This window comes from Aristolochia californica, unplaced genomic scaffold (assembly GCF_029961685.1).
Source record: "Aristolochia californica isolate CCGP_79_NKW_82.1479 unplaced genomic scaffold, dmAriCali1.0.hap1 SCAF_9, whole genome shotgun sequence".
NCBI lineage: Eukaryota > Viridiplantae > Streptophyta > Magnoliopsida > Piperales > Aristolochiaceae > Aristolochia > Aristolochia californica.
In genome coordinates, this window is record NW_027182290.1 from 663,677 (window position 1) to 674,915 (window position 11,239).

General features: G+C 39.8%; 1 protein-coding gene across 1 annotated transcript; it reads left to right on the top strand.

The window, feature by feature from the left end:
* Positions 1-7,855: 7,855 nt before the first annotated feature.
* Positions 7,856-9,740, top strand: LOC137941569 (transcription factor bHLH96-like). Its single transcript, XM_068787036.1, has 3 exons — positions 7,856-8,385; positions 8,805-9,194; positions 9,314-9,740. Exons 1-3 carry the CDS (start codon positions 7,882-7,884, stop codon positions 9,401-9,403), a joined length of 984 nt encoding a protein of 327 aa, XP_068643137.1. The 5' UTR covers positions 7,856-7,881; the 3' UTR covers positions 9,404-9,740.
* The last annotated feature ends 1,499 nt before the right edge of the window (positions 9,741-11,239 follow it).

Below are 11,239 nucleotides of genomic sequence, written 5' to 3' on the forward strand. Positions count from 1 at the left end.
AGAAATGGAAGGCTTTAGAGGCGTTCGAAACTTTGAAATATTACCCACCAACGGCTCTGTTTTTCTCAAAACTTCTAGCCACAGTCATCGAGTTCTTAAGTAGGAGCTGAGGCAACAAAAGTAAGGGTTAATCCCTAAAAACTAAAGAGAGTGAAATAAGAAAGGGATTGGGTCATAGACTCAAGCCCTTTTTACCTAATCAAGTGGTCACATATCTTGTGTTATGCATACACAATATTGTAGGTGGTGTGACATCCGATTAGTGTGTAATCTTACACCCAACACCTGATATGTAGTCATCTAACATACAAAAGTCTAAGTGAATTGTCCAAATTTTTTACCATTATTAACCTGGATAAAATTTTGAGCATAAAGCTCCTAGATACAATATCAATACAACACACCTCCCAATAATCAATAGCCAAATAGATGAATTTAATGGAATCTAATAATGCATTCATAAATTGGTGAAAATAGTGTTCTAAGTACGGCCATATAACAAAAACTAGCACATTGTAAGAGAACAAGCTATCGAAAGTCGTTCTAGGTAAAATGTCATTTTAGTTACAGATTTCTTTCCATTCTTCTCTCAAATTGTGTCGTAAATGGTGATCATTGGTAGATCTGAGTAGAATAGGTCTTGAGTTACAACATAATTTGAAATCTCAGTTAGATTTGATGAGAAAAATCCAGATATAAGCTTCAAACGTGTCACCTATCAAATTGCAAATATTCGTTTACGTTATTCGAATTTGGATCCTCCCCAAAACATTCATTTATGTTTTTATTGATTTTTAGTATGTCTTTAACAAATAAGCATAGTTTTCCTTTAACTTTATCTAACTTTTTATTTAATTTTTTAATAACTAATTATTTTACATTTTCTACTTATGTTTTTGCATGTATTTTCAACTGTAGTTACACTTAGATTTAATTTTTTTGTTCGATTGTAATTCATTTTTACTGCTCTTAAATACATAAATACTATTTAATACACGAAATTATAATTAACTGTAATAAATAGTAAACAAAATTGTAATACAAGTAAAATAAAATTAAAAAATAAATAAATTATGATAATTATTAAATAAAAGGATTATTATAAAATAAGTATTTGTAATATTAATAAATTAAAATAAAATTTAATTAATTCTAGATAAAATTAAACATATTTCATGTAATATAAATAAATTATATATAATACTAATAAATTATAATTAACATAATAAATTATATTATAAAATAATTAATTAAAATTAATTAAGAATATTATCTACAATAAATTATAATTAATCTAAAATAATATATTATTAAGATTAAAAATTAGAACGAATGGATCATGATTATAACTAATAAAAATAAATTATTATCCTCCTCTAGCATTGCTCTAGTTGTCTTTTATGATAAATTGTTGTGCGTCACTTAATTTCTAATTCTTCTTTAAAAAACCATTGAAATCCGGTACATACGACATACCAGAGTGTATTGGCCGATATGGGCTCTCCCCTAGTAACTTTTACAAAGGACAGGGGAGGGACAGGGTCTTTCCTTTTCCCCCTCTTTATCGTTTTTAGCAAAGATAGGGGAGATCTTCGATCTTTATGGTTTGCGAGAATAATAACCCTTATTTGGGGCCCAGATGCTTAACTTGTCAAGCCTGTAATGCCTCTAATGGGCCTAACAGATAAACCCACAACAGTCTTCTCATGCTGTCACCTCCAGGGCTCTGTCAGCTTTATATTTTCTTCCTATTCTTTGGATTTATAGCTAAAGATTCCTTGTACCAGAAATCAAATATTCTCGCCTCTTTATTTCCTTGGACACTCGATTACATTTAGACAGAGACAAAGTTGTAAAGATACTGACCGAGAAGCTCAGAACGTGTAGGCTATAAAAATCATGATGTGGATTCTAGTCTGAAACTTGCTTTTCTCATTTCTAGTACTCAAATTGGACTTTCTTTTAAGCTCATGGCCACGTGTGTGACCCAATCCAGGCCCACAATCTCAGACAGAGTATCTGCCGGGATTTTATGTCACCGAGTAGTGGAACTGTAGGTGGGCTTAGACAGAGGATCACATTTAGACAGACATGCATGTGTTCATGGGCCTGCTTCCGGGTTTCAGCAGCTTTTGGCCGTAGATTCGCCTGCAAAAGTCTGATTTTATAAAAAAATGTAGCCCTTTTCTGTACTCTTTATATTTATCCAAAAGCATGGGAGGAACAACTGGAACGTGGCAGTGGCACCCATCGTACTGAAGAATTGTAAAGCACGACCCACTCGGTGAGTTAATTGTGGATTGTGAGTGACGAGTTTCGATTTACCTAAATTCTAAAATCTAAAACGCAACTAATGTAGCATTAATGAACGTAATTAAAGTCTCCTATTATTGTATAATTAATCCTAATTAAAATAATTTTTTAAATAAATGGGAGTTAATAATGAGGGCAGGGGAACATGATTGTCCGTGCCATCTCCATCAAACGTCGATATAAAAAGGAGGGCCAAGTGAACCAACCCCGGGACGGGTCGTCGGTGGAAAACCGCAGCGGATGGGCGGTTTTTGAACCGAGAGCAGCGGTTTTCAAGGGCAGTAGGGTCGCATGTCGGGCCCCACTGGGGAGCACGATGGACGGCTGGAATAGAGGAGAGCCAAGAGCCGCCAAACCCGTGAAGTCAAGGCCTGCACGTGCAGTCGTTCACACGGTCAACCGAATGCAGGCTCCAATACGGAGAGATAAAAAAACACGCGTCCAAATTTCTCTGTCTGCTTGCCGTGGACCCCACGACGGCGCTGTCTGTGATCTCCACGATCCAATAGATGATTTTTCTGGACCATATTAATGGAGGGCGATTAGGGACTATTCTTAGGACGTCCATATTGATGGAGGGCCCACTGAAGATCCAGTGGGGTCCTACATTTCCTTATCCATGATGTTGTGACACTCTGTAGGCCCAGCACGATGAGCTCAAGAGTTATGTTCTAGTGGGCCCTCCATTCGATAGTACCTCGTGACTGCATGGAATCTCCAGAGCAGAGAAACGTAGGAGGCAGAGAGAGTGCGTGCCAGGAACACTTCCCCCCATGCAAGCACATGGACTGATTTAATACTTGTGTTTAGTTCCATTGTATGTTAAAACAAGGTTAAAAAACTACGTGATCTACTACTATGCGAGGGATGCTAGCACGTCAGATTGGGAACTGGGACCGTGTCATTGTTATTGGAACTATACAAAGATTAGCTTTTTGGGAAAGAAAAGAAGTCTGCGAGGGAAGAATTAGATGGACAAAACATTCTCCTACATTACACTGATGCATGCATTATTTGGTCTCGGAACTTCGATTGAGAAGGCAGTTCTCGGCCGGAGAGCCCAGCCCCAGTTGCGACTCACGGTTCCATTCAGCAGCCATTGAGACTCGAGAGAATTCTGCCTCTTGTGTTTTTAACTTCCCCACACTTGCCGAAGAAAATTGTCTAATCTTGCCTCTAATACTGTTAACTTCCTCGGTTCGGTCGCCCCATAATCCCATATTATTATTCAATATGGAATTTCCGACGTTCGGGAATCGAGAACTATTGTCCAGGAATCGTCCAGTCAGAAACAGCTTTATGCCTTACAGTTTCCAAAGGATTAAAAATGGCTCAGCGAAACCACAGAGAATATCTTGCATTAAATATTAGAGTTCACAAAGGCCGTACTTTGACTTGTTTTTGCAGATTAAAATGGGATTTTGGAAATGGAGGAATCTGGTTGCGAGGAATCCGTGGTAAACTGTGCAATTTACGAGTGCATATAATGCAGTAATGGATCTACGAACTTGTTTCCTCAGTTCAAAGTTCAAACTGGGAAAGAGTAGATCAACTTGTATGCTTATGATGTTTACTGGTTACTGTTTGTGTCTGCATTCATAGAATTAGAGTCGTTCATTCTTGTAGGAATGACCTTAATTTTGTCTCATACTGAGATACGGTTTAGGAGATCTTAGGGAGTTCTTAATGGGTATAATTTTTTTTTTTTTTTTTCCATTCTAACTTATCCGAATGGACGACTCTGATGATGATTCCGTTTCATGCCCAAATGAGGCTCAAAAAATCTCAAGGGTCTTGTATAGGTGCTATGAATAAATAAACTTTCGCAGTTCAGATTTAAGGACCCAAAGTCTTGTTCTTATTCATTATGTAAAAAAAATTATTGATTGATGCTCTTCCCTGGTCCACTCTGTTTTAGTTTATGAAGTTCCTGGTTAACTCCAGGGAGCCAGAAACAGTGAAGATAGAGAATAATAATTGGACCATATACTTTAATGTGAACCGAAAATGAAATGTTTTGTCTAGTTCAGAAACGAGGGATTCCCCACAGTCGATTGCTCCTATCCCATGATAGCCAGCATTCCCCCACTCCCAACAGCTTCCTTCTTCACTAATTTTTGTTTTCTGGCACTGGAAATATTCTTGTGGCAAACGTCCCAAGTCCCATCTTCAGGATGCCTTCTTTTGGAAATTCCAGGCTTTGTTGGCCTTGTGGAGCATGCTTTCTCCAGCAGGATTTGTATAACTAAGCCTTTTAACTAAGCCTTTTCCAAGTGACAATGATTTCCCAAAAGCTGTTTGGCCTTTTTATTGATTGATAAGCTACTTTTAGAGGGACTAATGCAGGTCCGATTCAATGGAAAAACACAACCCCCCTTGGCCCCATCCCAAAAGATGAAAGTTCCTTTCTTTCTTTCTCATTGAGGAGGTGGAAAAGTGATCAGGTGAAATACTTTTTTGTTCTCTCTTTGCATGGGAATGTTCTCAATTTCATTTTCCTGAGCGAAATCACTGGAGAATCCGATATATATCTGCAGCTTCCTGAGAGCTCATATAGCTCTACTCTCAAAACAAAATAAAACGTCCAGATATGACGTTTTCTACAGTGACACATGTGGGGATATGGGCATGTTTGTCGGAATGTGATGACATCGCCCTTCGCACTCTTGCCCTCCAACCATTGCTTCAATCTATGTGCAGAGCAGTTTTCTATATCGTATGCTTATTCTTTATTCCATTTAACTACGCCTGACTTTGTCCGGTTGCATTATCTTGGCCCAGATGGACGATTTGGATGCACCAACATGCAGTTAGGTCTGCGTCTGTTTGTGGGTATTAGGCGTGGCCTCTACCTCATCTTCTTCCTCTGGTAGAATCTCCAGGAATCTCTCACAGAGAGAAAAGGTTGTAGATGATTTGAAGTTTACCCAGTAGGCAGGATAGTGCAATCGGAACGTGAGTTTTGTTTGTTCCCTCTCATAGGTTCCTGCTTGAACTCTCGTCTCTTCTGTTTTTAAGCGAACATGGTGACCAATAATTCCATGATGGAATTGTCTGATCTATGCTTTTCACGAGCCATGGGCATCCTCTGTGACTCTTCACTTGTGTCCCTTTTGGCACTTCCTCCCTCGCCTCCATTATTACATAGCGTATGAATGACATATATATATATATATATATCGTGATTTGCTAATGTAGTTTATACTCTTTTGTTGACTGAAAAATTCACATGTTTATCTGTTTGAGCTTAGAGAAATTCACTAATTTAATAAGAGATTGATCAGGGGTTTATTAAGTGGTCTGAAATTTGTACATGTACTTGAATTAATGCTTAAATAATGGTCATTGACATCTAAATAATCCAAATTATGGATATTTTATGCGCACAAACAGGATTATGACATTAAACGTAGCCTGCAATCCTGCAATTGCCAACTTGCTCAAAAATCACGGTTAGTTGCGGGAAATAGGGCCATGGTTTGGGGGATTTTGTTCAACCAGTAGAGTCGATGAATCCGTCCATGACAACATAAATATCATAAAAAATTTTAACAACCCCAGCTAATACAATATATGCCATGCCTGTAACCTATGTATGCATGAGAATTTAATTAGTTAGGATAGAATAAAATAAGAATATTTTGGTCTCTAGATTGACACATGCAGCCTTGTCACAAGAATAGTACACACTTAATTGGTCCAGAGACACAGCTAGTCTAGACTATTGGTTGCTCAGGGTCTGTGCCCCATCTCTGTTTGCTCGTTAACTTGATCTGTAGCCAATGAATCTAGGGATGGAAAAGCCAAAGAAGATCGATTTCTTTATGTTTCTTCTCGTAATATATGTCATTATTGGAGGACTGTAGATGAATAGAGTAGACGATGAAGAATTTAGAAAGAAAGGAAAGGAAAGAGAGAAAAGAAACCTATAACACTTGTATAATTCGCTTTCTACATCTGATAGATTTGGCTTTAGATTCTTTGTTCCCCATTACAGCATAAGCTGTTACAGAACTGATGGCCAGGCTCGTTCTCTTCCTTCAGTGGGAAAGAACTACAAACATAAGACGTAAGGAGGAACTAGATGCAGAATTGACATGGACAGATGGGAAACACAAGGCACCTCTCCCATAGAGTAAGTTACATTAAAGATGGATCAGCCTAACCCAAGTAATTAACATTTTAATAATCCAGTTTATTGGACCGGGAGGCCTGCAGTACCCCTCCAACTTATTCTTTGAGAATTTCTCCTTGTTTAGTCGTAGTTATAAGAATGATTAATTCATTGTTTATTAACAAGGCCATATGCAACAAGGCATCGATTAAAGAAAATCCAAAGTTTGACCCTCAGAGTGTTCGCTAGGAAACATGAGCAGTCTTTTAAAGAAAAGCAAAAGTAAGCTACTTGCACCCTTGTTAAAGACTTACCTAATCGTCATCATATCTCTAAGGATCAGAGAATGGTATTTTGAGGGGATACTCATCGAAGCAAAGCCCCTAAAAGACTCATCCGTCGCAGGCTTGGAGGCCTTTTTGCTGTGACAATGAGTAAAACAAGATTCTATCGAAGAAGAGAAGAAAGAAGAAAATTATTTGTTTAATGCATTAGGGCATATGATCATGTTAATAGAGTATGAGAAACGGAAAAGGGAGAGGAAAGGAAGGAAAAAGGTTGTGACCGGTGAGATCAGAAAGGTAGACGAAAAAACCCTAGAATGTCTTTTGCAGGTTCTTTGTCGATTAAGTAATGTGTGGGAAAGAGTTAAGGTTTAAAATGCGAAAGAAGACATAAATCTTGGGAAAGGTTCTTAGTCTGGTTCATAGATGATTGCGGAGGGCTTTGTTTGTGGTCACATGGATTCCCCTGCACATGTCCGACACCTGAGGGGAAGCTGCTGCTTGCAAAGAGTACTCTCTCTTCTCTCTTTATCTCTCTGTACGCCAAGCCGTGCTTTGATTCTCTCTCTTGGGCTTTTCTTTGGGCTTCTCTACCCTCCTCTTCTCCCGAATCTCTGCTTTGTCAGCCTTTTCAAACTCTCCTTTTCTCTCTTTTCGGTTCTCACGTCCGACGGTCATTATTACCAAATGAAACAAACCCACCCCCCCCCCCCCCCCAAACCCTTATTTTTAATTCATCTACCTTCTCTCCACAGAACAGAAAACACACTCTCTCTCTCTCTCTCTTTGGTTTTCTTTCCCTCCGTGTCTCGTCCTCACGTGCAGACCCCTGTAGTTTCTAATTCGTTTTAATTCATCGACCTTCTCTCTCTCTCTCTCTCTTAGGTTTTCTTTCTCTCTGTATCTCGTCCTCACGTGCAGACCCCTGTAGTTTCTAATTCGTAAGGGGTCTTTATATGGGGCTGCTGGACTTTCTTTTCTTCTGCATCGAATGCCAGTGGCATAAAAGTCGAGTTTGGCTCTGTGGTGGTTCTTGTGCTTAGTGATTTCTTCATATAGGGGTGTTTAGATTTATAACTTTCTTAACATCCCAGCTTCTATATTTGGGATTTGGATGTGAGAGTGAGTGTCGTTCGGAGGGAGAGATAAGAGAGATCGAGAGAGGGAACGATGGCACTGGAAGCTGTAGTTTTCCCTCAAGATGTATTTAGTTACAGTTGCAAGGACCTGTACTCCTTGGCTGCGGCGCTCAACTATGATTTCAAGATCGAGGAAGAAGAACAGCACAAGGGAGGTATGATTGAGTGTGGGATGGGGGTCGGCTGTATGGACAAGAGTAGTACTCCTGAATTGGGAAGTGGGTTAGATGGTCTTCATGGCAACTGGGACTCTTCTCCTTCTCTGGTGCAAAATGTCAAAGAATGGGACGTGAACTCGTCGTCGCCGGAGACATGCACTGTAGACGGTGGGCTCTCCTCAGCAGGAAGCTTTCCGCCGGCTCAGGTGGCCGGTACTGGGAGGAGAAAAAGGCGGCGAACCAGGACCTGCAAGAACAAGGAGGAGGTGGAGAACCAGAGAATGACCCACATTGCTGTGGAGCGTAATCGCCGTAAGCAGATGAATGAGTACCTCGCTGTGCTTCGATCTTTGATGCCAGCATCATATGTACAAAGGGTAAGAATATAAACATACACACACACTCTCTCTCTCTCTCTCTCTCTCTCTCTTCTTCCTTTTGCTGGTACTAAACCTGCAGCCATCTTAATTGCTTGCAATTTAACTGCTAAGTTGATCTTTAAAAAAGTACTCTCTTTCTACCTTCTTCTACACATTTTAAAAATCTCTTTAGCTTTTCATGTAAAAGCCTGCAACATTCTCTCTCCATGGTTCAGGTGGGACTTCAAGACCAGCCCTTATGGAATGGCTTGAAGGACCAAACCTTAACATAAGAATGATTCTAGTTTAATTATCTTACTTTCTATCAAAAGTTGTAGAAGTAGCATACGATCTCTGATTATTTCTCTCCTTTTAATTTTCACTTTATTATTCTTGGGATATGTAGTCACAATCAGTGTTTGCTTTTGCTTTTCCAGGGTGATCAAGCGTCGATCATCGGTGGTGCTATTAATTTTGTGAAAGAGCTGGAGCAACTCCTCCAGTCGCTGGAAGCTCAGAAGAGAATGACCCAGCAGTCAGATTCCGCAAGTTTTTCCTCTCCTTTCGCCGATTTCTTCACTTTTCCCCAGTACACTTCGTCGATGAATTCCTTCTCGACCAGCGAGACAACTGCAGAGAACCGATCAGCAATTGCTGATATCGAAGTGACCATGGTGGAAAGCCACGCCAACTTGAAAATTTTCTCCAAGAAACGGCCGAAGTTGCTGCTGAAAATGGTGAGTGGTTTCCAAAACCTCCATCTCACGATCCTGCACCTGAATGTCACCACCATTGATCAGATGGTCCTCTACTCTTTCAGCGTCAAGGTAGACATCAGAATCCATTTTCTCTTTTTCCTTCAGTTTCATAGTGCTACTTGTAATCTCCAATTTCCTATTATCTTCTCCATTTCCAGCCTGATAATCAAGTTTCCAACTTCATGTAGGTTGAAGATGATTGCCGGTTAACTTCGGTGGATGATATCGCGACTGCTGTTTACCAAATGTTAGGTAGGATCCAAGAGGAGTCCAGTTGAGCTGAGCAAAGTTTCAATGGAGTCCCCCAAGACCCACTATTTCCTCACAAAAAAATTGTCTCATTTTCATGGGTTGGGTTCTTCCTCTTCCCATGTTAATAACCATTTCCGTGTAGTTGAAAGTGGTTTTTTTCTAACCAGTATTTTGCCAATTCTCGTTTTTCTTTTTCGCGCAGTTTACCTGTACTTGTTTAGAATTCTGCGAGTGAGAGAGAGAGAGAGAGAGAGAGCCAGAGAAAGCAGTACGAATCAAGCAAAGCTGCCATGACCAGGCCTGGAAGAGCTTTCATGTTTGTGAGACGTTAAAAGATAATGATAAGCTGATTGAATTTGCCTATCCTGGCCATGATTCCAAAGGTGAAAAACGAAAACTGAATATGATCACAGATCACATACATCACAGGCAACGCAAAGCCATTAGCTACAGATATCTGTACGATGTTCTCATGTAGCCAAAAAAAAAAAAAAAAAAAAAGAGGGAGGGGGGTCTGCCATGTGGCTCCCTGGCTCTTCTTTTAATTCCAATCAAGTTCATTAAATGAAGAAAGCTTTGATGGCGAAATCCATCAATCTGATTTCCAAAGTCACTTTTTCTTTTTGGTACAATGAGGTGATTGAGACTCCTGATTCCTGAGCACTACTCAAGAGACACTCTTACTGGTAGATTCCACCAATTCTAACAGTTCAATACGAAATCGGAAATACACGCTTTCACATTCCATCTCTGCAATAACAATTGGCTACAGGAAACAAGAATGCAGAAAAACAAAAAATCAATTCTTATTAAGAACCGAAAAGCAGTTTTATAAAAACTGAAGTATCGTTTAAAAAGTTCAATTAAAACCTAGCGTCCATCAATCACTGTAAGAGACCGTAAAACACTGTTTTTCTTTTTCATTTTCTGTTTTTCTGGAAGTTCCATCATCCAGCAGTGTAACCTTGTGCCCCATTAGCCAAGCAGGCTCACTGTTGAAGAGAAAATCGGGGCTTAAAAGAGTACGGCAGCTGGATGGGTGGAGAATAACAGTACCCAGTCACTCACTCACACTCATCGTCTTCTTCCAACTCTTGAAAACGTCCCGAATTGACTGTCTAAATTCTATCTCATGCTAAGACGCGGCTCAGGAAACCGAGTAGTAAATCTGAACCAGTCACTTAACCTCTACTTTGGCATTCTCACCTTTATCTTCCTCAATATCTTGTCGACAGTAGGGGATTAATTTAACCATCCATCAGCAGGCTTTACCACACTCCAGACAGTGAGACAAATAGCCTGTGTCCTTTTCTATTTGTTTCCTTCCCTCAGTCTGGCTTTTGCAGCATCAACCCATGTTTATTTCCGCAGCAGATACATATACAGATAAAAAATGACCGCAAGCTAAGTGTGAAAACGAGTTTAGAATTAGTTGGCAGAGATCTTTAATAATGTAAAACTGCCATTAAATATAGTTTCAGAGATGTCTGTAAAGATTATTATCTCCAACTTTTCACATGGCTGCTGACCCTGCTGACCCAGTTCGATTCATCTGGAAAAAGAGACGAAGACAGGTCGTGAACTAACAACATACTTCTACCTTTCAGAAAAGTTAAAATTTGCAAGTATGACTATTGACTGATCGACTAGGGTTTCAGAGTTCATAATCAAATTGTATTCGTTATCTAACCGCTGTAGATGTCGTGCAAAACCTCCTGTCGGCTGAGGTGACGAGACCCGTTCTATACCAAATACATTGCCATGGACAGTCAGGTTCCTGCAATCGAGACCACGAGCCCATGGTAGCTCGACCGCCCCCCTTTTTTTTAAAGCTCTAAAGAGATGTGATTGTTGGGGTCATT